The 27,632-nt window shown below is 50.1% G+C and overlaps 2 protein-coding genes across 2 annotated transcripts; both read left to right on the top strand.

The window, feature by feature from the left end:
• Window positions 1-4,330: 4,330 nt before the first annotated feature.
• LOC147645733 (uncharacterized) lies at window positions 4,331-24,564 on the top strand. The gene is made up of 10 exons (XM_086874263.1): window positions 4,331-4,546; window positions 6,208-6,245; window positions 6,689-6,820; window positions 15,177-15,311; window positions 15,584-16,461; window positions 16,861-18,566; window positions 19,263-19,801; window positions 20,394-20,511; window positions 20,935-21,695; window positions 23,046-24,564. Exons 1-5 carry the CDS (start codon window positions 4,471-4,473, stop codon window positions 16,268-16,270), a joined length of 1,068 nt encoding a protein of 355 aa, XP_086730389.1. The 5' UTR covers window positions 4,331-4,470; the 3' UTR covers window positions 16,271-16,461; window positions 16,861-18,566; window positions 19,263-19,801; window positions 20,394-20,511; window positions 20,935-21,695; window positions 23,046-24,564.
• LOC147645734 (endogenous retrovirus group K member 9 Gag polyprotein-like) lies at window positions 8,758-9,858 on the top strand. Its single transcript, XM_086874262.1, has one exon. The coding sequence runs from the start codon at window positions 8,813-8,815 to the stop codon at window positions 9,797-9,799; it is 987 nt and encodes a 328-aa protein (XP_086730388.1). The 5' UTR covers window positions 8,758-8,812; the 3' UTR covers window positions 9,800-9,858.
• Window positions 24,565-27,632: the final 3,068 nt, after the last annotated feature.

Below are 27,632 nucleotides of genomic sequence, written 5' to 3'. Positions count from 1 at the left end.
AGAGCTCCTTCATGCCATGAAATCAGGTTGTGTTTCTCATGGCATGTTCTGGAGGAGCTTTTCTTGGTGTGTCTTGTGCTGCTGGAAATGACACAAGAGCCAGGAGGGAACAGAAGCTGCTGCTGCCCGTTGGCTCAGGGCCAGGGAACCAAGTTGTGCTCCCGGGCAGTTGGGCCCTGCTGGAAGCAGAGCCGCGTTTCCCTTGAGCAGCTCAAGCTTGTGACAGCTCCAAACAGGAAACCTCCGCAGAAAACTCTTCCTCCAAACTCAGCTGCTTTCCCTCCTGCAGCTGTTTGGGAAAGAGCCTCAAAGCACAGACTCTGCTGGGAGCCATTGGTGCATTTCCTCCCTCCCGGCAGCAGCAGCTCCTGAGCCTTTCACGGGCTCCTGGCCCTTCCCAAACCCTTCAGCTCCCTTGGAACTCTCAGCACTCACTAACATGTGTATTTCTTTCATATTTAAACTGCATTTAAACTTCTCTTTTTCTCTCCTTTTTATCTTTTTTATCTTCTCTTTATCTCCTTTAATCCCGTCAGCACCAGTAGGATGGGGATGGAGTCTTGGGGTGGGTGTAGGATGAACTGAGGATCCAGCAGAGAAGGGCAAGGCAGAGGGGAGAGGACTCAGCCAACCCTTCTCCTGCTCTCTCCTCCCCCAGGCTCCAGCTAAAGCAAGTCAGACTGGAAAGGATCCCACAAATGCTGTGTTCTCCTCCCTCTGAGCTTGGCTGGGGATCCTCAGCTTCAGCCTGGTGCAGTGGCTGAGATTCGCTAATTTGAGTTTTTTGGCTAATGCACTAAATAATGTGGTGGGTTTAGCGCTGGCTGAAATCTCCAGGGCACTTACTCATTTCTCACTGTGAGATATGGATTAGGAGAAGGGCAAACCAGGCTTAAAAGTTAGAAGGAATAAAGAAACTTTATTAACAGGACTATAAGAAATAAGAAACCAGAATAAAACCTCCAGAAACCTTTTCTCTCCCCAGCCAACTTTTTCCTTTCTCAACTGACAGTGTAGGGACAAAACTTGGGATGTTAATGCAGTACCAACTATACGATAGCCTTTTTATCTGTATCTGTAGGGAGAGGAGTTTTCTCTTGTTATTCCATGGAGAGTTGTCCACAAGAAAAGACTTTTCTTGTGCTTTTTCCTTTCTATGAATAGCAGCCACCCAGGGCAAAACTCTGCCTCCATGCCTTCCGACCATTTCCACACCACTCTGAGGTGTGTTCACGGGCCATGAACTCAAGGGGTATTATTTTAAGGATTCAAGAGTTATTCTCTTCATCTGTCTTGGTGATCATCTCTGGGAACAGAAGTTTTCTTCTTCTCTCCCTGGGGACAAAGGATCTTCATCAGCTCTCATCTCTCTCTCTCTGTTCACGCGTCTCATGGGGTCACAGATACTCCAGCACCTGCTTGGCTTCATCAATGGATACCTTTGCTCAGATTTACACTTTGAATCCTTCATTCTCCCCAATACTCTTTCATTAATGAAAGGAGTTATTTTTCAGGACGTTATTGTCCATCTCCATGGCCCTAGCAAAAGACTATTTCAGCTCATTAAAGCATCTCCTCATTCTCCTTCCACCTGAGGCTTGACTCTTCCTCGTACTGACCTTGATGTTTGATGTTGTCTTTTGCGTGTCGATCGCTCCCACTTTGCGCTCTCTGGAGAGGGGATGAAGGCTGCAGGTGTCATCTGTGTAGTGGAAGGGTTAAATGTGGCCCAAGGTGTGGCAGGCATTCCTGGTGTGGGATTTCAGCTCAGCAGCCCCTGGAAGGCAGGGGACGGTTTCCAGCTTGGAGCCGTCTGTGCAGGCCATGGCGGGGATGGGCGAGATGTCAGCAGCCGTGGCCCGGCCCAGCTTAGGGCCGGGGTGCCCCTGGGGAGGGCTTCAGCCACCCCACTGGAATGGGACTGGGAGGGCTTCCCGGGAGGGGCCACAGCAGAGCCCGGCCTGGCCTGGGGCCGGGGGAAGTCCCGCAGTCTCCATCCCCCCAGCCCAGAGCCACTGGGCTCCAGCCCAGCCCCCCCAGGCCACACAGGCCGCGGGGAGCGGGGCCAGCCACACCACAGCTCCAATACCTTTCCAGGCTGCAAACAAAAAGAGACAACTTCCCCAGCTGGAGCTTTTAAAAGGTGCTATTGACAAAGGTGATCTCACTTTTCAGTGCTGCAAAATGCTGTCAGTTCTCAGAACTGGCCGGCCATTGGCCTGATCTCAAGCAGAGAGAAACTCCCAGCAGCCTCTCTCAGAGAAATCACTTCTGTGGGTGTTTTCTGCTTTTATCTCTAAAATGCCAAACCACCACAGCTGGCCTGCTGGGAAGGGGTTCGGTGCCCCCTCCCCACCCCTCGGAGGGCAGAAAGAAAGAGAGCTTCCCACGTTTCTTTCCTCTCTTAAATCTGTTGTCATCAAAGTGTTTCCAGCTTTTCTAATTGGCTTAGCAATGGTCCTGTTCTCAGAGCCAGCCAGTGATTGGTTTTGCCAGGCATGAAGAAAGCTTTTAGCAGCTCCTTTTAGCAGAAATAGCATTCCCATGGCTGGCTTCTTCCCTCCTCACCAAAATTTAACCCATGCAAAACCAACAAAACTGGCCACTGGTGGTCCAGGGGCAGGGGAACCTGCAGGCTTGGAGAAAACTGGAAGAACTTGTGTGGAGCCATTCAAAAATGTAATGTGGCTTCATATCTAGACACACAGCTAAAACCCAGCTATTTCTCTATTCTTTTTCTTTTCAGCTGAGAAAGGAAGTCACAGGTGATGGGGTCTCTATTCCACATCTCTTGGGTCCCTGCCTTGTAGCTCCCAATTTGGATGAAAGTTACCCATTTGATCCCTCTGGCTTCCTCCTCCCACCATCTCCTACATCTTCCCCCATTCTTCTGTGACTTTCTTCTTCTCTTTCCTTATGACCATTGCAGCCTCATCTCTGTGGCTCACAAATGTGCCCAGGGGGCTCCAGGGGTGAGGCACAGGCCCACATGCTTCTTTGAGATGCCCCAGCAGTGCTGCAGCAGGCTGATGGCTGTGCAGTTCCTTTGGCACAGGAACAGGCATTCCTGGGTTTAGTCAGAAGCATCAGTGGCCAAAATCCCGATTTCCTTTGGTTTAGTCCCATCTCAGAGCTCAGTTGTGGGGCAGGATGTGGGTGCTTGGGGCACTGCAGCCCATGAACGATGCACGGTCCCCAGGGGTGGTATATCTGGAAACATTTATTACAAGTGTACATCACTTTTGTGCTGTTTTTCCTATTGGGTTAGAATAGTGTGAGCCTGGGTAGCCAATAGTATAAATGTTCAGATGGCTGCTAACGAATAATAGCCATGATCAATTCCCTATTAGCAACATCAGTTTATTTCCTTAGGACAAGCGCTTGTATAACAATTTCTTCTGCAAACTACTCTGCTTCTGCTACTTGTTTCATTTTAGAAACTCTGTTCCATCCATCCTGCCTTGACTGAGGAGCAGTCTTTGTTCTCTTAGGACAAGTTCTCTTTGTTTTCTCTCTCCACAGGGCAATCTTGGAGTTACTCTTGGATCTCTTGAACAACAGGGTTTGGCTCATTGTCAGGCTGTAAATAATGAGGGGTGGGACCACTGGTGCTGTGAAGTCGATTTATTGCTGAAATATATCAGAAAAGGTCTCAGACTGAAGGCATGAGATTTTGGAGGGGTAACAAGTGGGCCATAGCTCAAAGGTAGTCACGAGTTTCTTTGTTACACAGCAATATATCACATTTTGGCCCAATGGACAGATGACATGGAGTTTATTATTACTTAATCACCTTTCACCTTTGCCAAGTTCTGCTGCACTGTGTCTGCTTTTCACCCAATACACTGCTAGCTCACGTACACACATGTGCTTCTTAGGATAATATTTAGATTCATAGCCTACTCTATAAAATCACACAATTACAGTTGAAAACTCTCCATCATCTCACTCAATACAGTTTCTTATTTACTTATGGCATATTCTTCCTTGCAGCTATAGGAACATAAGCTTATGAATTCTCGACTCAACATCTGTGAACCTTCAGCATTGCATGAACCCAAGCTCCTTCCAAGGCTGTAAATCAAACCCTTCAGTATCTGTGGAAGTTTCTGTCTTTCCATTTCCCACAGCCCAGCAAAGGATTTGTGACCCTTTGTGACAGAGGAGAAGCTCCCAGGCAATTTTGTGTTTGCTGTAGGGAAGGTTGGGTTGCTCTGCATCAATTCCCAGAGCAGCGCAGAGCATTGGCTTTGTGATGTCAGGGCATGGATGCCACCTTGTCGTGGTGACATCCCAAGGTTGCCTTGGTGCACGGAAGGCCTCAGGGTCAGAGCAGCTCTTGGGCTTGCTCAGTGCAGGAGCATCCTCCTGCTTGAGGCGTTTGTCAGTGGGCAGCTGCACACTGACAGGAGCCTTGTTTGTTTTTGTGGTGGAGCAGAGTGTGCAAACTGGCACAGCAGTGCTACAGTGATGGAGCAGCTCGCTGTTGCCGTTTGCACCATTTATGTCATCGGATACTCCGGCTATTATCTGACCAACCTGGCACGTAAGTAGAGGTTTTCCCTGGCTGGAACCTGAGCTGGCTTTTGTAGGTCTCCCTGCTCTTTCTTAGTGACCAGGTTGCTATTGAAACACAAAGACCATGAGGATGCCCCTGGTTTGGTAAAGTTCCTGTCAACACCTTCAGCAAAACACGGGGTGTCTGTAGCCAGGGGGCTGCGGGCAGCATTTGCAGGGCTTCTGTTCCCTCCACGGGAGAGCCTGTGGCAGCAGAGTCTGTCATTTCCTCACTTTGCTGGCTCAATCTCTTGGGGTGACTTTACTTTTAAGATAGCTCTGAGAGCTCGGGAAGTTGAAACTGCTGGAGGCTGATGGGAGTTTTTTCTCCTAATTCCTGGCCATGGGTGAGAATTGGCAGCGGTTTTAACTATTGAGAAGTGAGATCAACCTGTGAACACCACCTGAAGATGTGAGGCCAGGAATTTCTTGCTCTCTTTGGTTTCTGGCTTCTGGCGAGGTCACAGGGCTCTGTCTCGGCCTCCTCCCCACCTCCAGGCCGGACAAGGCTGCAGAGGGCGGGGTGGGGGGAGAAACGGAGCCGGCCAGCCTGACTTGGTTTGCAGTTTCTGCCTCTGAACTGAAACCTGACACCATCAACATCTGCAGCTTTAGCAAGATTTAAACTCTTTTACTGCCTGCATGAGACTTGCAGATTAACCCTTTTTTCCCAGAGAGAGAGAGAGAGGGAGTGATCAACCATCAACCCATCAAAGAGAGTGAAGAAAAAAATTAACTTTAGATGGGGAAGAGAAATAAGGAGATGCTTTAATAAGCTGAAATATTTTTCTGTTAAAGCTGTGGGCATGGACAGTAGTGTTCTGAAAAAAACTCCTTTAATTCACGACAGAGTATATTGGGAGGAATGGAGTGTTTCCAAGTGTGGATTTTGAGCAAATGATGAAGTAGTTGTGACACTGTGAGATGCTGGAACAGAGGGGGAGAAGTAATAGTTGAAGATTTGTGGCTTTTAAGAAGCAAAAAGAAAACTTCTGTTTCCAGGAGGCCTCACAGAGACAGATGAAGAGAACTTTTGCCTTTGAATAACTCATTCATAAAAATGACATCCCTGGACTCATGACCCATAACACACCTCAGAGTGATGGGAAATGGGAGGAGACAACTGATGGCAGATTTCTGGGCAGCTGGCATCAGAGAAATGGAAAGCTATGAAGAAAAATTGTTTTCTTGTGAAAAACTCCATAGATAGCAGAAGAAGACTTCTGTTTCTCTACAAAGACTGATGAAAAGACTCTAGCAGGAATTGGGACTGTTGTAAACACCAAAGTTCCAAAGTTTTTTGTCTCTATGTTGTCATGTAAACAAGGGAATGGTTGGGTAGTGGGGGAGAAAAGGGTTGTTCTGGAAGTTTTATTCTGGTTTTTTATTCTTGTAGTTTTTGCAAATAAACTTTCTTTATTCCATTTAAGTTTTAAGCTTGTTTTGCTCTTGTTCTAATCCATATCAAACAGCAAGAAATAAGTAACTTTTCTAGTGATTTTTTTGAAGTTGTTGCTTTAAACCACACCAGTCAAGCAGGACACCTTTGAAAATGTAGACTGGGAGATCTTCTCAGATGCTGCTCTAAATAGGCCACGGTTCTCTCCAGTTTTCTCAAAGAATTTGGTTCATTTTCCTTGCCCACTGCAGGTCATCTGAGCCGTGTGTTCAGAGGTGCCAATCCTGAGGTGAGTCAGAAAGGAACATTTGATGTTCCTGGTGTTTCAGAATTGTGCAGGGAACTGTGAGCTTGGCCTGTGGCAGTAGAGTGCAGAGGGCCAGCTGGGTGGGCTGAAAGAAGATCCATTTCCATGTTTACAGCAGCAATAGCAAAGGCATTGTTGGCTATTTCCTAATTTTCCATTGCAGAGCTTTAAAAGAACTCAAAGCTCAGCTTTGCAGAGAGAACGTTGCTTGCTGATAGTAGCCAGGGTGAACTCTCTAATTCAGAGCTATTTGCAGCCTGGCTGAATTAACCCATTTTAATTTAGTTGGAGAGACTTAGAATCCCATTGCTATCAAAGCTGATGATTTGTGCTTGGTAGAGCTGGTTGTAGAAATCGAGCTGAAGAGAAATAAGGTTCTAAATGATAGGTAGCTGCCTGTCCCTAACTCCACCATCTGTCCACAGAGCCCAGAAGCAAGAGCAGACTCTGCTGTGGCTCCCTCTGCTCCTGGAGAAGAGGCCAAAGAGGAGCAAAATGAGCAAAAGGAGCACGAGCCTCCAGCTGTGGTCACAGCCCAGCCTGACCATGCCCAGACAGTAAGTGCCAGTGCTGGGTGCTGCTGTCTTTAGTGCAAGGCAGAGCTGCAAGTTTCTGAGCAGCCAGCACTTGCTGTTGCTGGCTGAGGATGCTGAGTGCTGGAGTCCTGCCAGCACCCAGCCATTCCCCCATATGGATGCTAAATCTAAACCACAGTGCCTGTACAAATTACAGGCCGCCTGGCTCCTCGGGCTGCCTGAGAAAATAGCCTGGGAAAAATATGAGAAGGAATTAAAACAATTCTCAGAGATACTAAACAGCCTTGCAGGTGTTGTTTTGCAGTCTTGTTTTCTCTTGCAGGAGAAGGCCAGGGGGGTGATGGGCCACCCTGACCAATGATGGTGATGTAGCACTTTGTTAACCAATAGGAGTTTCTTTTCTGTACCTTCCACGTACCAGTCTATAAAACAGGCCTGAAGTAATAAACCGAAGAATTCTCGTGTTGTAACTCCCTTGAGAGTCCACTGTCGTTCTTTATCGCCGTTCCCAATCGGAGCGACATCTGGTGATCGCCGACGTTTGGTGCAGCTGACCCCTGAGGTCAGAAGGTGACCGACGTGACTTCTGCTAATCCCCTGAGGGTAAGCAGCGAGCGGGAAAAAGCCAGCCCTTCCCCCTAGAGGGGTAAGTGGAATTCTCCCGGGCTTTCCAAGTGGAAGCTGGTTCTGGAAACCAACGGGATAGTGGAGCCCTGCCAGTGAGCGGGCTTGGAACGGCCATCTTGGCGAAGCAGAGCTCAAAATCCCGGGTCTGAGCCGTTAGCGTGTGCATAATTGCATTCGCAGAGCCGCCAAGATAAAGTCCTCATAATGAAGGACTGTACTTCAGCTGATGAACAGCTTGCCTACCTTGCATGGCAGGATGCCCTGCCCCGCATGGGACTCAGTGTTTCTGAAGATGCCATGCGCGCTTTATTTCAGTGGGTGAAAGAGCAAGGTTTTGTTATAACTATGGACAATGCCTTTGATCTCGAGACTTGGTTGTCGATAGGAGACTATTTATGGTCGGAATTGACTAACGGAGATACCAGCGTGGGTAGCCTAGCAGCCACCTGGGGAGCACTTTTTAAGGCGCTGGAACGGAGCCAGTCTGAGAACATTGAGGCCGGGATGGAAGACTTAGATACCAGGAGTGCCTCTTTTGTGCGAGATGAGAGACTGGGGGATGACACTGTAGATGAGTGGCGTAGCGCCTCCTCAGAGCGGCCCGGGTCCCCGGAGGACCTGCCTCTGGCGGAGGCAGGCTGCGCGCCAGAAATTCCCCCCCAGGACCGCTGCAGCAAGCACCGCCGCCAGCGGCGGCGGGGGGTGCTTCCGCCCCCCCGCTGCTTTCCACGAGGCCCGTGCCGGGGCCGGCGCTGCCCCTCCCCCGGACTCACTGTGGCTGCTTGGCCGCAGCAGCGACGGGGGGAGCTTCCGCCCCGCCGCTGCCTTCCACGGGGCCGGCGCTGCCCCTCCCCCGGACTCACTGTGGCTGCTTGGCCGCAGCAGCGACGGGGGGAGCTTCCGCCCCCCCGCTGCCTTCCACGGGGCCGGCGCTGCCCCTCCCCCGGACTCGCCGCAGCTGCTCTGCCACCGTACCTGCTGTAGCTTCTGAGCAGCAATCTACATCGCCTGAGGCGACCGGCCCGCCCGTCTCTTCTGGTGCTCGGGACGACCCAGCAGGGGCTCTGCCCTGTGGCCATCTCGGGCCGTCCCCACCCCGTCCAGTGTCCGCGGCGGCGGGCACAATTTTGGGATATGGTGAGACAGCGTGCTCTGGAAATGGGGGATTGGGAGCTGTTCAAGAGGCTGGGGACACCCGGGACTGGGATTTTTAACACCGTAGTTGCTGGGGCGGGGGAGACGGAGGAAGGGCCGGAAGTCGCTTCGGCTCCTGATGGCTGGGTCCAGCGGGGATGGGAAGTCGGAGGGACGCCCCAAGGGGCGGCCCGGGCCTTCCCTGTGTTTAAGGCTGCCCCAAATGCGGGACAGCCCGACAGGCACGATGTGATGGCGTGGAAGGTGGTACAGGATCTCCAGAGTAAAGTTGCACAGTACGGGCTCGGATCTCCCGAGGTTATGCAAATCATTAGGGTGATAGACACTGATCTGCTTGCTCCATATGATATTAGACACCTAGCTCAAGTTTTGTTCCAGCCTGTGCAATTTAAAGTTTTTGAGGATAACTGGAGGCAGATGGCTCAGAAGGCTGCAGACGGGAATACACGTCTGCCTGCGCATGATCCCAGACATGGGGTCAGAGTAGAGGCCCTGATGGGTATTGGTGACTTTTCTAATCCTGATATCCAGGCCCGTTGGGACCCTCGAGTCCTTGAGCAGGGGCAAAGAATTGGTATTGGAGCACTGCTAAAGACTATGGAAACAGCTGCTCCCAGACCACGATATGTGACAATCACTCAGGGTTTAAAGGAACCCTTCTTGCCATTTGTTGAAAAAATTGCAGCAGCCTTGGAGAAACAGGTTGAAGATGATAACCTGAGACAGCTTTTGTGTAAACAACTAGCAAGAGACAATGCTAATGAAGATTGTAGGAAGATCATAGAGGCTCTTCCAGGAGACCCTTCGATACCAGAGATGGTCCGAGCTTGTGCCAAAGTGGGCTCTGTGGGGCACAAAATGTCTGCTCTGGCAGCTGCTCTGGCGTCAAAACAACCAGGACGCCAGGCTGGTTCCAAGAAGGGAAAGGATGCTCAAGGCAAGGCTCGGCAGGGGCAGCAGAATAACAAAGGAAAAGGAAAGTTTTTGTGTGCTAGATGTCACAAACCAGGTCATTTTGCTGATCAATGTAGATCTAGATATCATGTCAATGGTCAGCTTTTGGGGGATTCGGGAAACGTGTACAAGAGCGCACGGGGGACCTGCGCTCTGACACAAGTGAGTTCCCAGGGCACAGCCCCCCCACAGGCCTACTCAGCCAGCTTAGAGGCAGCACCCAGGGGGCAGCTGGAGTGGATGTATACACCGCAACAACAGTGACATTAGATTCTACTTATGTGCATAAGGTTCCCCTGGCTGCTTTTGGTCCTCTGGGTCAAGGTTTGAGTGCACTGCTTGTGGGCAGATCTAGTGCAACACTGCAGGGGATTTTTGTACACCCAGGGGTCATTGATGCTGACTTTACGGGACAAATTTGTGCCTTGGTTTCTACTCCTTCCCCCCCTGTTACCATTCCTGAAAAAACTCGCATTGCTCAACTTGTGCCTTTTAAGTCCTGTGTTCCTAGGACTGCTGATCGGACTCGTGGGGATGGTGGCTTTGGATCTACCGGACTGCCCCAAGTCCTTTGGTCTGCCTGTATATCTATTCAGCGACCTCAAATGACATGCACCCTGAGTCTGCCGACTGCCAGCCCGCCGCAAATTCAGCTTCGAGGTCTCATCGACACCGGGGCGGATGTGACGATCGTCTCCTTCTCTGCGTGGCCTCCGTCCTGGCCCCTGGCTCCTATGGGATCGGCCATTGAGGGATTGGGAGGTACCACGCAGACATTTGTGAGCCAGCGGCCCGTGCTGATCAAAAACCCAGAAGGGCAAACAGCTACGGTCCGGCCTTATGTCACTGCAGCTCCATTGAACCTCTGGGGGCGGGATGTCTTGGCAGCATGGGGGGTGCGGATTGGGACACATTTTTGATAGGGGCCACTGTGGCGAAGGGCACACAACCTTCCACGCTGCCCTTACGGTGGCTAGTGACTAAACCCATCTGGGAAAACCAGTGGCCCCTGGCTAAAGAGAAATTGGTTGCCCTTCGTGAATTGGTCCAAGAACAGTTACAGCAGGGACACATTGAGCCTTCCACTAGTCCCTGCAACAGTCCCGTTTTTGTGATTAGGAAAAAATCTGGGAAATGGAGATTGTTGCAGGATCTCCGCAAGATCAATGCAGTCATGGAAAGCAGGGGGGCACTGCAGCCCGGCATGCCATCACCTACCATGCTTCCCATGGGGTGGAAAATCCTGATCCTTGATTTAAAAGATTGTTTTTTTACTATCCCATTGCATTCTGAGGACAAATGCAAGTTTGCTTTCACAGTACCTACGATCAATAACGCTGAACCCGTGCAGAGGTATCAATGGAAAGTTTTGCCACAGGGCTGCAAGAACAGCCCGACTATTTGTCAGTGGTATGTAGCTCAGGCCTTATCTGGAGTCCGTGAGCAGTTCCCTGACGCTTACTGTTATCATTACATGGATGACATCCTGGTGGCAGCATCCACCCAGGATGAACTGCTGAGGATACAGCCCCAGCTGTTCGGAGCTCTGCGTTCTTATGGCCTGCAAGTAGCTCCGGAAAAGGTTCAGCAGCATCCTCCTTGGAAATATCTAGGAGTCAAAATCTTAGATCGGACCATTTGCCATCAAGAGGTGCAATTCGTGAATTCTATCAAAACTCTGAATGATGCCCAAAAATTGATGGGTATCATCACATGGTTGCGTCCTTACTTGGGACTAACCACAGCACAATTGTCCCCATTGTTCAACCTTTTAAAGGGGGACCCTGATCTGAATTCCCCTCGGGAGCTGACTCCTGACGCGCAGCAAGCGCTGGAGGATGTTCAACAGGCTGTTTCTGCTCGGCAGGTTTACCGGGTGGATCCATCCATTGGTATCACTGTTTTTATTACTTGTCCAGAGTCTCATCCCACAGGTGTCATTGGCCAATGGAGTGAACAATGGGCTGATCCGTTGCACATTTTGGAATGGATCTTTCTGCCCCATCAACCAAAAAAGACGGCTCCCACATTATTTGAATTGGTTGCTCAATTGATAATTAAATGCCGTCAGCGGTGTTTGCAATTAATGGCAGCTGACCCTGAGAAAATTATCATCCCAATCCGGCAGGAGGAATTTGAATGGAGTTTGATCAACAGTGCCTCTTTACAGAGTGCGCTGGAAAACTTTTCAGGGCAGATTGCCTATCATCTGCCCAGCCACAAATTGCTGCAATTAGCAGGGTCAGCTGAATTGTCCTTTCGGCAAAAAAGTAGTCGGGTGCCAGTGCAAGGACCCACCGTCTTCACTGACGGTTCGGGAAAAACGGGGAAAGCCATTGTTACATGGAAGGATGAGTCTGAGTGGCAAGTGCTGGAAGGCCATGAGACAGGCTCAGCCCAGCTAGTCGAACTAAGGGCCGCTACCATGGCATTCCAGCGGTTTTCTCAGGTACCGCTGAATCTAGTCACTGATTCTGCTTATGTAGCAGATCTCGCTAAACGTTTAGATTGTGTGCTCCTGAAAGAAGTTGATAATGAACGTCTATTTCAGCTGCTGAAGTCTTTGTGGTGTGTGATCCAAGCTCGAGTTCACCCATATTACATTCTGCATATTCGGAGTCATACCAATCTACCAGGTTTCATAGCAGAAGGTAATGCCAGGGCTGATAGGCTGGCTAACCCTGCTTGGGTAGCACCTCAGCCTGACAAAATTGCACAAGCCAAAGCATCGCATGACTTTTTCCACCAAAGTGCACATACTTTGCAAAAACAGTTCCACCTAAAACCGACCGAGGCGCGTGACATTGTCAGTTCTTGTGCTGACTGTCATGGGCTCGCAGCACCTTTGCCAGCGGGGGTGAACCCCAGAGGGTTGAAAGCCCTGCAGCTTTGGCAGACAGATGTCACTCACATTGCTGAGTTTGGCAGACTTAAGTATGTGCATGTGTCTGTAGACACCTTTTCATCTGCTATGTGGGCATCTGCTCACACCGGGGAAAAGGGCCGTGATGTTATTGCCCATTGGAAAATCGCGTTTGCAGGTTTGGGCATACCTTCTTCTGTGAAAACTGACAATGGTCCTGCCTATACCTCACAAAAGACACGACGGTTTTTACAGTTATGGGGAGTTTCACATGCATTTGGTATTCCACATTCTCCCACTGGGCAGGCTATTGTCGAACGTGCTCATGGTACCTTAAAACGTGTTCTAGAAAGACAAAAAACGGGGATGGTTGGAGAAACTCCACACAGCCGACTGGAGAAAGCTTTGTACACAATTAATCACCTCACAGTGAAAAAGAATTCAGATAACCCTGTCATCTTGAATCATTTTCTTTCATTGCAGTCTTCAGGCGAGGTGCACCTGCCTCGAGCGAAAGTTTGGGTGAGAGACCTGACCACCAACAAGTGGCAAGGCCCGTGCGAGCTCATCGCTTGGGGTCATGGGTATGCATGCGTTTCCACGGACACTGGAGTACGGTGGATACCTGCAAGGTGTGTTCGCCCTGACCTGCAGCATCAAAAGCAGAAAGCAGTCAACAGGCGACTGTCAGATGGTGACCGAGATACCGATCATCATTTCCGATGGTCCTTCTACAAGCAGAGACTAAATATTCTTACCTGTCGACAAGTTAAACTGTCAGTTTGAACAAATTAACAATGTTATTTGTTGTGTGAGAGTGTGTGTTGGTTTACTGAATTAGAGACATTGGAGTCAACCATCAAATCCCTGCAAAGAAAACAATTCTTAAATACCAAAACATAAGCCAAAATTCTAGATTAATTCTAGATTAGCATCCACCCAAAGTTCTAACAAAGAACCCTTTTGTGCTGTGTTTGTTCTTCCTCCTGCAAGGGCCCAGCAGGACGTGACAAACACTGCTCTTTTATTTATTTTTAACAAAAAGGGTGAGTTATGGATGCTAAATCTAAACCACAGTGCCTGTACAAATTACAGGCCGCCTGGCTCCTCGGGCTGCCTGAGAAAATAGCCTGGGAAAAATATGAGAAGGAATTAAAACAATTCTCAGAGATACTAAACAGCCTTGCAGGTGTTGTTTTGCAGTCTTGTTTTCTCTTGCAGGAGAAGGCCAGGGGGGTGATGGGCCACCCTGACCAAAGATGGTGATGTAGCACTTTGTTAACCAATAGGAGTTTCTTTTCTGTACCTTCCACGTACCAGTCTATAAAACAGGCCTGAAGTAATAAACCAGAGAATTCTCGTGTTGTAACTCCCTTGAGAGTCCACTGTCATTCTTTATTGCCGTTCCCAATCGGAGCAACACCCCCATCCCGTGGTAGCTGGAAATTGGGCTTTGAGCCGTCGTGCTGAGGCCCCAAAGCGCTGCTGCCTGCGGGTGAGCAGCTGGCTGCCTGGCTCAGGGAAGCTCTGTCTCTTGGCTTCTGCCAAGCCATGGCCAAGGGCTCACACGGCATTTCTGGGGCTCACAGGGCTTGCTTTGTTTGCTGTCCCTTTTTGGAAACCTCTGGATGACCTGGAGAAGTGTTCTGCAGTTTTCTGGAGTAATTCTTCACTTCTGCAGAGTCTTTTAGGCCACCTGTCTTTTGGCTTTTGATAAGCTGCAAGGAGATGATTGTGTTGTCCATGAAGCTGTGGCCGGCCATTCTTGTCCTGTGCGGCCAAAGAAACAAACTGTGTAGTTCTGAACCCTTCTTCTGAGGCAAAATCCACAAGTGGCCAGTTTCTCTTGATACGTTTTGTGGTGAAGTCTGCAGCTTTGGAAACTGCATTGGAGCCTAGTGTGGGGGCAAAGCTGCAAGTCCTTGAGTGCTGTCTTGTGTTGCTAAGAACCCCTTTAGAGATGGTTGTTTTTTCTCCTCAGAGCTGTTTTCCTCCTCCTGCCTATTCTGTCCTGACACTCCCTGTTTAACCTATAAATTTCTGCCTGTCCTAGTGAGGTGAGACAATTCCATGGTTTAGGTGGTTTTTGCTGACTTTGGTCATACATGCATTACATGACCCATGGCTTCCTTCATTGGCATCCCTAGGGGTGTGTCAATTAATTTGTTGGTGGGGCCTTTTGAGGATCTTTGTCAGTGCCACTCAGAATTCTCAGCTGACAAAAGAGGGAGGAGAAACACCTTGGTCCTCTTCCATATCCTGAGGTGGCCATAGAGGCTCTCTGAGCTGCAGCAGAGGATCCAATTGCACACATCCTTGTCTCCTGAATGAGCAGGATTTCTAACAAGAGTGTAGATGTCAGAGGGGCAGGAGTGGCAGTGCAGGCCTGAAAAGAACATGAACTCCAGCAGTGTCTCTCCCAAGGGGTGAGCTCACCCAAGAAGCCCCTGCAGAGCCAGGATGGAGCTGTGGGACAGGGCTGGCTGTCAGTCACTATGGAGAGACAAGCAGGACACAGCAGAAGGGGAAGGAGGCCCTTGAGAAATGCCCCACATTTCCTGTCAGCTGCCCAAGAGTCTGTTGGAGATTCAGTGCCAGATGGGCCCTGATTGCACTGCCAGGGTCACTTTGGAATCTGTGCTTCCCCACGGGCAGAGAACAAGGCAGGAGAGCAGCAGCACAGAGCTTTAGGAACGTGGGAGCCCATCAGTCTTTGAGTCTTGACCCACAAATGTTGGATGAGAAGTTGAAGCCCATCTTCTCTTGCTTTCTCTGCAGGTCCTCCTAGAGAAAGAGCAGGAGCAGATTGTTTTATCAGGACGGCCGTGCCAGCCTGAGGGAGAGCTGTTCCCAGCCCAAGAGCAGGAAGAGCAGCTGGGGCAGCAGGTGGAAGAGCCACTGGAGAATGGCCAGGTAAGCCTGACTCAGCAGGGGACAGAGTGAAGGGCAGGAAGAGGGGCATAAAACGCAGCTCTTGGGACTGAGCAGGCCACGAGTGCCAGAGGCTCTGGAAGCAAAGAGCCTCTGCAGAGATCAGCAGCGGGACAGGAGGTTACAGTGGAAGCAGAGGTGGGTAGGGAAGCAGAAAGAAGTGACTGAATGAGTGTGATTTTGAGGCTGAAACGGAGGAAGAAGCTGAGCCTGATGGCAGCTCCCAGGCACTTGCTCTCCATTTGTGTGTACAGAACATCGAGGCAGAGCCCCAGGCAGAGCTGCCCGAAGCTCCGAGGGCCATCATGGCAGTGAAGAGGAGGCACGAGGAGGACAGAAGCATCCAAGAGGAGATGAATCTCCCCTGGCAGAGAGGAAATCAACAGAACCAGGTGAGTGAAAGTGTGGCAGACACTCCAGTCATGGAAATTCCTCTCTGTCATTCTTCACAGGCCTCCGATGAGGAGCTGCTGGCAGAGCTGCAGGAAACTGAGGCTAGGATCAGGGCAAGGGAGAAGAGGCTGGAGGAAGAAAGAAGAATCATCCAAGAGAAATTCCATCTCCTCGCTCAGCAGCAAGAGGCTCTAGAAAATCGAGTGAGTGAAAGAGCGATAGGCACAGCAGTCACTGCAGTCTGGTGCTTTCTGCCCTTCTTGCCTTTCCTCTGCAGAGCAGCAGGGGGCTGGGCTGATGCCTCTCAGTGCCATCCTGCTGTAGTGTCTATCCCAGCTGCTTGGAAGGACATTTCCTGCTGTGCTCAATCTCAGCTGCTGCCCTGGACAGTGGCACCAGTCATTTGCCCCTTTTGCCAGCACTCATCTCAAGGGATTCCTGCTGGCCTGCTCCTGCTCTCCTTGTTTCTTCAGAGCTTTTTGCAAGTGAACACAGTCCCCCAGACAGATTTGGAATACAAGCTGCAAGCTGTCTGTATGCCTTGGTGAATCTGCTGCTGTCCTGCTCTTTCCCTTTTCTCACAGTCAATGAGCCTTGGCACACAGGGACAAGCTGTGGTCTCCGACTGCTTTGTTCTCTTTGACTTGAGGTGGACGTGTTGATATCTCACCTGGCAGCCTGCGAAGGCTTCCAGCAAATGCCGGCTGATGAAGAGCCCCAAGGTCGGCGGGAGGCACAGGTACTGTCCCAAGCACAAGTGCTGCAGGCTGAGCACCTTCTGAAGATGGTGCAGGAAAAGAGGACTGAGGGGGAGGAGCTCCAACATTAGAACAAGGAGCTGCAAATGTGTCTGCAGCCCTTGGAGGGGGAAAGGGATCCTTGGGAGGAAGTGGAATGGTCGTTGTTGCAGTCATCCTTCAGAAAATCCAGGAAAATGGAATATGAAACTGGCCATCAGCTTGATTAAAACCAACCTTGGGTTTTGACCATTTGGTTCCAGAAGTGGGCATCCAAACAATCCAGTTGATGAGCTTTGCATGTGGCTAACAGCAACTTCCTAAGGGCTTGCATTTGAAAAGGGAACTCGGGGTAATCTCTGCCAGCCAGCTTCCTGACACAAACTCCTTTCTTCTCGCAGATCTACACAGGCTCTTCCATTCAATCTACTGCAGCAGCAGCAGCAGCAGCATCTAAAGGAGCCTTTGTTGCCCAAGCTGAGCAGTGGAGCCGGGGCAGTTTGTCCATTTCCAGCAGTGACACATCTGCTGCTCAGCTCCAGGAGAGCCTGGGAGACTTCGTGGAGCAACTGAGTACGTCTGGTGTATTTCTTGTCTGAGGGACAGTGTATTGTGTGCACGTGCCAGCAGAGCTGTAGCAAATGATCCTCCTCACTTTGGTGTCCCAGAGACCTTTAGGACTCCCCACAGGAACTGCTGTGCTCTGAGGCAGCGAGAGAGCGCTCTGGCTGTTCCTGCTGCCTCTGAGGGCAGCTTGGACTGGCTCGGCTTTGCCTGGCATTCCCTTGCCACTAAAGGCAGAAGCAGGAATTGTTCTTGGATCAGCAGAAGGCTGTGGCCCAGCAAATGATCTATGCAAGTTCTGTGTGCTAGTGGCCAAACTGAACAGAATATTTGATTCCTAAATTCTCCTTAGACTCCAGACTTCCCACCACTTGTCAGAACCAAAAGACTTCAGAGATATTGATTGGTTTTGGGATTTTGTCTTTTTGTTGTGGTTCCGTTTTTAGTTTTCAGTTTTTAGCTTTGTTTGGTTTTGCATTTAGGGGTTTTTGCTTTTTCTCCATCCTGAAAGAGCTGTTCTGCCCCATGTGTCTTACTGGTGTCATTTTTAGGACTGTTTTTATTGCCTCTACTACATCTACAAGGTTTTTGTGAGGATGCTGTATTTTTGTCAGTGAGGACTCCTTTGCAAGAACATCAGGTGACAGCAGAAACAGAGAGCAAGAGATGTTTTCATTGGGCCCACCATGAAGAAACAGATACTTGTATAACAATCTGTAATTAATATCCCAGTTTTATTTTTATAAAGATGTGTCCAAGAGACACATCGACGTGGTGTGATCAGATAAAACAGCACTGCAGGCATTTCTCAGGAGCGAGCCTGCAGCCCCTGTGCTGTGTATTCCTCAGATCCATGGCACTTTTTCATCCCTGATTCCCAGCCATTCCCATGACTCTTAGAATCCTACCTATTGGCCCAAGCCCTGCTCAGATCAGTCTCTGGGAAAACACATCAAGCCCTTTGTGATTCTGCAGCACAACCCATTTAATCTGCTTCTTGCCCATAACAGCTGCCAGTGCTGTGCTCTCAGAAAAGACCTGGTGGGGCTGAGAAAAGATCCCAGCTGATTTGGTGTCTACCTTCACCTGCTGGGACACAAAAGGGCCTTGATCTGCACCTGGCTGTGTCTGATCTCCAAGGCAATGCTGGTGTGTCCTGAACGGGGGCCACAGCTTGTCAGGGGCTCAGGCTGGCTGTGTCTTCTTGCCATTGCTTGTCAGTGCTCATGCTTGGCCTTTGCCAGCCTTGTGCTGTGCCCTGCTGTGCTCTCTGCGCTTCATTTCCTTCCAAGGACTGGACAAAATCAGTCTCTCTGCTGGCCATTTGTACTGCACAACTGCCTGTCTTGTTGCTGCTGTGCTTGCTGCCCAGCTGACCACAGAGGGTTCAGAGCCCCAGACAGCGGGGCTGCCTTTGGCATCTCCTGCAAGTTCGGATCTCTGCCTGAAAGTCAGCATCTTGCATTTTGTTTCCCTCAGGGAGAATGGTGAACAAGGAAAATCCCGTCACAAAATACATCGAACTGGAAAGTCTTGGCAGCGAGTGAGTCCAACCACAGTCACTTCTACACAGCCATGGGCCAGGTGTTTCCCTGGGGGAATATCCATCAAATGGGAAGTCAGACAAGATGTCCACATGTTCAGACAGCGGGCTTAGTCTGCCCCATCTCTCAGTACTGGCCAGAATTTGTCAAGTGTGCTCAGAAGGCATTGTCAAAGACATCTCCATGCTGCCAAGGTCTTGCCTGCAGCAAGGAACAGAACCTGGTAAATCTGCTTGTCTCTCAAGTGTGGGACAGCTCAGGATTCATTTCCATCGCATTTTTGGATGTCTCCAAATCATCTGGCCACACTAATGAAAGGAGAAGAATCTTGCTTGCCTGAAAGCACAACCTACCCCCAATGAGAGCTGTCAGATAACAGTTCTCAGGAACATTTCTCTCCAAGAGTTTGCTAAAGGAAATACTCCGTGCTCAGGATTAGAATTGCACACTTTAGAAGCTGATAGCCGAGATGAAGGAATAAGCTGCCTTTTGGAGCTGAGGCAGTAAAGCCCAAGGCTTCAGGAACAGGCCCAGTGCCCAGGCACTTGAGGGGAAAATGCATCATCTGCCTTCTGGCAGACCCCTCCTGCAACCTGCAGCTTTTAGGCATTTACAGCAGAGCTCTCCTGTCTGGACTGGCTTTCAGTGCAAGATCTAAATGGCTTCTCCGTTCTTTGCTGCTGTTTTTTTTCTAGGGGATTTGGAGAGGTTTCCAGAGCACTTGACACTGAAACAGGAGGAGAGGTAAATGTCAACAGCCCCTGCAGCCTCTGCTGCTCTCCAGGCCTTTCCCCATTGCTGACAGCTGTGGCTGGAGCTTTGAGTAGAGCTGTGCTGAAAAGGCACAAGAAGCACAGACTGGAGCCAGCCTGCAAATTGCACTTGCAACAGGCTTTGTGGACAAGGCAAATCGCCAGTGGCCACATGTCCTGTAACTGACCCCCAAGGGAGCAGAGAAATGGGCTGTTGCAATGTCACTCCCTAATTACTCCAGTGATGAGGTCTAATCACAAGGCACTTTGGCACAGCTTGGCTGTGCCATTCCAAAATCACTTGCTCCATGTGTGTTGTGGTCTCATGCTACCAATTTTCTCAAGTTACTCCTTTCAATGTCATTTGAGGTGGCCATCAAGAAAATAAATGTGCAAGGAGTGAGTAGGAAGATACTAACCATGAATGAAATCAGGATCATGGAGAGTAATAGGAGTCCCAGGATCGTGAATTACTTAGCCAGGTGAGTGGTCACGGTCCTATCCCTTGAATGTTTGTTTACATACTACAAGAATGAGAGCTTAAAAACCCACTTTGGTCAGTGGCAGGAAATAGAGCTGTTAATGATTATTTCTCTACTTATCTCCAATGGATGGGAAGAGACTGCATTTTGTCTGCATGAATCCACCCTGGCAAATGCAGACTGAACATTGTTCAAAAACCTGCATCAGCCCTATCTTAAGAATTCAATACCTTGTAAGTTCATTGCCTCCACAGTTCTTTGGGACTCAGTTTTTCAAGTTTCTTAAATGCTGATGAACCATCCAAGAGAGGATTGCCCTTGCATTGTTGCCCCTCTTTTCCATTGCTGTGCATGCCAGGAAGACTAGGTGCTTATTTCCAGAAATGCCATGCGTGACAGGTTTTTTATCTGGGCTCTTCCTAAACTGCCTTTCTCCTTGAGACAGCACAGACTGCAAACACTGCACAGCCTAGAGGCAATGTCTATGCCTTTACTTCTGCCCTTGTATCACAGGGACCCAGAAACAAGACTCAAGCAAAAAACCAACCTAGCCGTGCATGTTCACCTGCATGGCCTTGTTTCCTTTTTTCAGCTACCTTGTGCATGAGGAACTCTGGCTGGTGATGGAGTACATGGACGGAGGCACTCTGAGAGATCTCATCGACAAGATTCAAATGTCTGAAGGAGAGATTGCAGCTGTCAGTCGGGAGGTCAGGGATCCCATCTGTGCTTCCAAGGCCTTGAGCTGCATTGTCTGGGAAACAGGGGCTCAGAACGGGAGGGATTTCATGGGCCAGGCTTGGTTTCTGTGCTGCTGCTCGGCTATGGGCAAGCAAGAGCATCTCAAGGGAACTGTCTGCCAGTGCCCCTACACTCACTGGACTCACTTCCTGTACTCTTATCCCCTGCTCTTGTATTCTAGCTCTGTCTCTTGCATTGGCATTTGCACTTCTCCACTGAGAAAGGTGCTGCTCTGCTACTGTTGGAGCAGCAGGCTCTTGCTCTCAATGGCGCTGTGTTCTGCCATTCCTCCCCATTCCCCTGCAAAGGGAACCTTCCACAGCTGTTTCCTTGCTTGTGCGATGAACTCACAGCACTACTTTTTGCCCCCCTGCTTCTCTTTTCTCTCTCAGTGCCTGCAAGGACTGGATTTTCTTCACTCCAACCATGTGATCCATCGAGATGTCAAGAGCAACAACATCCTTCTCAGAACCGACGGCTCTGTCAAGCTGGGTCAGTGTATTCTTGCTCAGCTTCAGCCTTCCAGGAATGGGGGGTGTGGGGCTGCTTTCAGTGACTGCCAGCTCCCCAAAAATGCTGCTGCTGGCAGTGCAGGGGTCCCCCCTGCTGTGGGCTGAAGGCACAGTTGCAGTGTGCACACAGCTATGACAAGGAACCACAAGCAGCCAAGAGTGCTATTGCTCTGTGTGTGTCTGTGTGTGTTCCTTCCAGAGGGAGGGAGCTGCAATCTAAACCTTCAGGGGAACAAAAGGCACTGCTGGAGGAAGTGTAAAAAATGGGGGGATGTTTGAAGTAGCCAATTCATATTGCCTTGGCTAAAGCCCTAAGGAAAGAGAGCAGGGAGTGTTGTCCAGGAAATTCAACTGCACATTCTCAAACTTCCACTGGGGAATTCTCTGGCTTGGTTTCCTAATTGAGAGTATTAAAATTAAAAGAGTATTTTGCTTTCTCCTCAGCTGATTTTGGCCTTTCTGCTCAGCTCACCCCTGAGCAAAATCAGCGGTGCTCGGTGACCGGGACTCCTTGGTGGATGGCACCTGAAGTGGTGAAGTGTCAACCATATGGCCCCAAAGTGGACGTGTGGTCTTTTGGAATTGTGGCAATTGAAATGGCCGAACAAAAAACTCCTTATGACAGTTTCACTGCTCGATCGGTAAGGAGCAAATACTCTCTGATCCCGCTGTCTTTCTCACCTGTCCCGTGTTCTCTGCTCACTGCACAAAATCCCATGGCCATCTGCTGGAAGTACTTCCACCAAGGCCCCTTCTACAAATGGCCCTGCAGCACATCAGCATCTGCTGGAGCTTTGGTTGCAGCACTGGGGGAACTCAAGCCTTACCTCGCCCAAACCATCTCCATTCTCAGGCAGCATTTTGCTTTGCCTTAGAAGTCGTTCCAGCTCTTGTGGCTGTGTAGATGGCCCCAAGAATAGGAAACAAGCATCTCAGAGCTGCTGTTATCTTTCCAGAAATGAAGCAAAGAAACTCAAACCAAACCAAGTTTCTAAAACAGTGCTTTTGAGAGAAGAGGTGCAGCCCCATTCTTCTCACAGGGAAACTTGCCTGAAACCTGGAGATGAGGCTGTAAAGCCAGAGTCTCTTCTGCTTCTTGTGCAGTGCTGCTGAGACACTCAGTGACCACCTTCTTTCCTAACCCAAGCCACTTTCTCCATATCACCAAGCTGGAGCCTGGTGACGGGGAGAGCCTGCCAAAACCTCCTGTTTGTTTCCTGGCACTTTCTGGGATGGGCACAGCGTTAATGCATTGACTTGAGAATCCAACGAGCACAGGGTTACCACAGGGATGACACTTCTGATTTCACCATGAATATTTTCCTTTTGCCACCTAAGGGAACCTGAAATTTTCAGAGTGCTGAGAGACAGAGCTGCAGGTGGCTCCTGTGTGCCCAAACAGGCATTTTCAACCCAATACATTTGTGGAGGCATCTTAATGTGTCTGTGTTGAAAATGAGATTCCAAAGGTTTGTTTCCTTCCCTGAGGAACACCTGCTGCATTTCCTTTCTTTTCTTCCAATTACCATCATTTTCAAGAACAGGGCAAAAAGCCTGATGAGTTTTGTTTTATGGCAGCTGTGCTTAAGGGACCAACAAGCACTGCAGAGATTTTTTTCATGTAAGAATCCTTGGAAATAGTAGAGTTAGTTAAAATAGCAAAATCCCTCTTCCAAAAAGGCTGCCAAGCTGCTGGGAATCTTCCGAGAAGGAAACACGTATTCGCTGATGTAGTTGCCACTAACTAGATCAGGCAATGAAATCAGCTGCCAAGGCAAGATCTGCTGGATGTTGGCAAAGCTGTGGCTTTGGGGCTTGGGTTTTTTCATGATACAGGAAAGTCGTCATCCAAATGCTACAGGAAAGTCATCTCTGCCTCTCTGCCAGGGCAAAAACTGCCACTGCAGAGTGGAGCTGGAACAATGGGCTCTGGCAGAGCAGTTCCAGTTGGGAAAGAAGCAGGTGGAGCCTTGTGTTTCCTTTTTCCCCAGGCTAAATTCCACATAGCCACAGAAGGGAGCCCACAGCTGCGGCAGCCCGAGCAATTCTCGCCTTTGCTGCGTGACTTCCTGAGCTGCTGCCTGCAGAAAGGCGAGGCGCAGCGCTGGTCTGCCAAGGAGCTGCTGCAGGTAAAATGCCAAAAGGGCTGCAGGTGAAACAGTGTCCCAGGGATGGGCTCCTCCTCCACTGAAATCCAAGGCATCAGATGAGCCCCCATCCTCCTCCCTTCCAACCTTGGTGCTGTTCAGCTGACAGTGGGGAGCAATCCTAGGCTGGGCTGGGCTGGCAGGGAGTGCTGGGTTTTAGCGCTGGCTAAAATCACCAGGGCACTTACTCATTTCTTGCTGGGAGCTATGGATTAGGAGAAGGGCAAAACAGGCTTCAAACTTCAAAGGAATAACAAATTTTATTATCAGGCCCACAAGAATAAGAAAGGTCTCATCTGTGCAGTGAAAGGGTTCAATCTCACCCAGGTCATGGCAGTCACGGTGTTGGATTTCAGGCTGTGCTGGGCCCCTCTCTCTGCCCGGGAGCCGCTGGGAGGGGAGGCTCGGCCTGGAGCCGTCGCTGCACCCCGGGGAGAGGGTTTAGTGTGGGCAAGATGTCAGCAGCCGTGGCCTGGCCCAGCCTGGGGCCGGGGTCCCGCAGCCTCCATCCCCCGCCCGGGAGCCGCTGGGCTCTGGCCCGGCCTCCCCCAGGAGCACAGGCCGTGGGCGAGCAGGGCCGGCCTCACCAGAGCTCCGTTACCTTCGGGCTCCGGAAGCAAAGAGGGCCAGTGCCCGGGCTGGTGCTTTTCAAAATGTGCATCATCACAGAGGTGCATCTCATTTCTAAATGGTGCAAAATGTTGTCAGTTCTCAGAACTAGCCAGCCATTGGCCTGTCTCAGGCACTGCGGAAGCTCCCAGCAGCTTCTCTCAAAGAAATCACTTCAGTGCGGGGTTTCTTACTTCTTTCCCTAAATGTCAATTCATCTCAAACTAACACACAGGGACATGGAAAGGTCATCTAGTCTGTGTCCTGCAATGAGCAGGGACATCTTTCAAGAGATCAGGATACTCACACCTCAGATATTTCCAGGGGTGGGCCTCCTACCAGCTCTTGGGGCAACCTGTGCCACTCTTGCCCCATGCTCCTGACCTACTCTGACTCAATCCCCTTTTCATTTAAAAAGTATTCCCCTGCCTTTGAAGCTCTTAGCTTGGAAAATCATGCTTTCTTGTTGTTTTCTTTTCCTTTCTGCAGCATCAATTTATAACATCGGCCATGCCTGGGTCCAGCCTGGCACCTCTCATCGTTGCCGTGAAGAAGTGGAAGGAGGAGGCAGGAATGCAACAATTAATTTAGAACTGTCTTCTCCATGACCAACTTAGAGTAGGATTATAGAGTAGGATTGCAGAGTAGGATTGTAGAGTAGGATTATAGAGTAGGATTGTAGTGCAGGATGGTAGTGTAGGTTTGTAGTGTAGGATTGTAGAGTAGGATTTTAAATAAAATTTCTAAAATCTCAACTCCTTTGGAACATTTCTCTCCTTCTGACCCTGTGAGAAAGCTCAACATTTCCTCCTGAATTGTCAGTTTTTTCTTAGAGGTGGAAAGTGACATTGATGGCTTCTTTGGTACAGTTTGTAAGGGGGGAAGGCTCCTCTTCATTCATCCTCTCCAGACCACACTGCCTTTGGAATATGGCCAACTGGACAAGTTTTGCCCAGCTCTGGCATTTCTATTTGAGGCAGAAACAGCAATGGCATTTGCAGGAAAAACCAAAGGAGGAGCGGTGCAACGCAAACATCCTGTGCAGATGCAGGCTGTGCAGATGTGACTCGAGAGTATTTGGGTTCCTGCCACTTGAATTTGTATCCCTAAGAGAAATCTCTTTGGCTGGAGGAGAGTGTGGCTGAAGAGAGAAAGCAGAAAGAGCAGTGAGGGTGCTGTGCAAGGTCTCCTGTGGTGCAGAGCTGTCAGCGACTGTGAGGTGAGAGCGGGCCCGGCCTTGGCCAGGCTGGAGCCCCAGCAGAGCCCTGGCAGAGCCCGGAGAAGCCTGAGCCTCGGCACAGGCAGGCTGGAAGGAGGCCCTTGGAGCTGCAAGAGGCAGCAGCCTGGCCCTGGCTGCCTCTTGCTGGCACCAGGCAAATCCTCCGCTCTCAGAGCCAAGCTGGCAGCTGGCTGCTCCTGAGGGGAAGCGGCGCCGTGCTGGGTACAGCACACACTGGTGCCATGGGCTGTCTGGAGTCTGCACAGGAGGAGAGAAAGGCAAAGAGCAGCCCAGGGCTGCTGCCCTGCCTGACCATTGCTGCTCTTCTGCCGCCTGCCCTGGAACTCCTGGCAATGGTCAGCAGTGTGTGCAGCACTCTGGGCACAGGGGGAGGGAGCCGGGCTGCTCCGCAGGCTCCAGCACAGGGCAGTGTCCTTCAGGCACGGCATTTCTGCCAGGGGAACCGAGGCCAGCGTGAGGCACTGACAGCAAGTCAGGGCACATCTGCACGAGCCACTGCCTCACACAGCTCTGGGACCAAGCGCCTGCAATCCTGGAGCTCTGCACTGAGCCACAGCAAAGGTGTGAAATGCAGAGGGCTTTGCAGAAATATTCAGGGGCACCAGGCCAGCCTGCTTGGTGCTCTCTGGGGCACAGCAAGCACTGTGCAATGCAGCTCGGAGCTGCTGGCAGAGAGGGACTATGGGCATGTGCCTGAGGCTTGTTCTTGAGTAGTGATTTGGGAGGGAGCAGAAGGGTCTCAGTAGGCAATTGGTGTTTTCTTCATGAATTGCTGAATGAAAGACACAATGTGGCCTCACGCAGCAAGAGCACTTGCAGAATTTATTGACTATAAGTTTGTGTTGAATTCCCATAAAAGGGAAGTGTTTAAGTGTAACAAAAAGGCCTTTTGAATTCAGGTAGCTCCTGAGCCTTCATCCAAAACAACCACCAGGAGGCTGACAACTACCAGAGCCCTGCTGCAAGGCTTCCATAATCACAGAATTAGAAAATATGAAGCTTAGGAAAGTAGAATGTGCCCATCAAGTTATAAAAGTTTAAAAACTCGTCCTGTTGTGATAAACGGGCCAGGAGACCAGCTCCTTTTAAAAAGGCCTTTATTAAGCAGCACAGCCCTGGGGTGGGGGCCCGAGGGGTCGTGCACACCGCCACTGCTCCCACTGGACACCGCAGAAGAGGAGGATCCCTGCAGCTCTGTCACTAGGGCAGAGCTGGGCCTTCCTTCCTCACGGGTGTCCCCGGGAAGACTCGTTCTTTAGGGCTCGTAGTCTAGGCTGTCATCCCAGTCGAGTCTCCTCGAGGTTATGTCGGCCTCTGGAAAGAAGTCAGGGGACTCCTCTGGGTCTTCCTTGTTAGATGGTGCTGGTTCTATTCCTTCCCTTTTGCGTGGCTCGTTGTTTTGGGGTCTTTTCCAGTCTGGGTGCATCCCATAAGTCTCTGGTCTCTCTCGTTTGCATAAAAGTCAGTATGTCATCTTCCTCCTCAGAGCGGTACAGCAACTCGGGAAAGGGATACAATGTTGCCATGTGGGAGTCTCGGAGCAGTGGGGGCAGTGCCTGGCTGAACACAGAACAAGAAACACAGGGTACAGCAACTTGGGAGAGGGGGCAGGGCCTGGCTGAACAAGGAACAAAAATATGGGGTACAGCAATTTGCGACAGGGGTACAAGGGTAAGTAAACCTGGGACAGAGGTACAAGGTAAGTAAGGAGTTTACAAACAGCAACTGTAACATATTATTCTTAACAATATCCTGGGACAGGGGTACAAGGTAAGTAAGGAGTTTACAAACAGCAACTGTAACATATTATTCTTAACAATATCCCCCCTCTTATATTTTGATCGGGCTCTAGCCCCCATCAACCATTAACTTCTGGCTCTTGGGAATATTTATCTTTTAATTCTCGATATTGCTCATATATTTCCCTGGCAGTTTTGTGCTCTCGATCCTGACTTTGAGTCTCCATTAACATGATCCTGGCCTGCTTCTTATCTTTTATTTCAGGGATCTGGATGCTTGCTTGTACTGTGGTAGTCACTGTCTTGATTAGGCAGGGGAGTAAACAGGGCAGGAACAAGAAACTTGCAAATGCACAGACAGCAATAAAGACTATTTTTTTTTTTCTACCACCCTCCCTTAAAGGACCAAAGGTCATTCCACCAGTCTGAGTTCACCAGAGGAGTCCATTCCTGGGTGCCCACATAAGCTATCTTTCGTATTTCTTTTGAGATGTTTTTGATTACCTCACTCTTATCATCTATCTCCAGGCAACATTCAGAGGAATTAAACTTTCCACAAATGCCTCTTTCATCTGCCAATAGGTAGTCCACTGCCAGCCGAATCTGATAGACTACAGCCCTGGTTTGTGCTAATTGTGTGCTGATGTGGTCTAAAGCAAGGGCAGTTCTGTTTGACACCACTTCCAATACTGCCTGGAGACGGATGATTCGGTTTAACATATAGACTGGGGTACGATACCCCCAGGATCCATCCTGGGCCCACGTGGCCGGTCCATATGTCTTAATTATTTCTTCAGGGGTCCAGATCTTCCCCTTCCATTTCTGATTGCTTCCTAGGTCCAT

The sequence above is a fragment of the Cyanistes caeruleus genome, unplaced genomic scaffold, assembly GCF_971803275.1.
Source record: "Cyanistes caeruleus unplaced genomic scaffold, bCyaCae1.hap1.1 HAP1_SCAFFOLD_180, whole genome shotgun sequence".
Classification (NCBI taxonomy): Eukaryota; Metazoa; Chordata; class Aves; order Passeriformes; family Paridae; genus Cyanistes; species Cyanistes caeruleus.
Note: the sequence above shows the minus strand (reverse complement) of the source record. Positions and strands in the feature narration are given on the sequence as shown.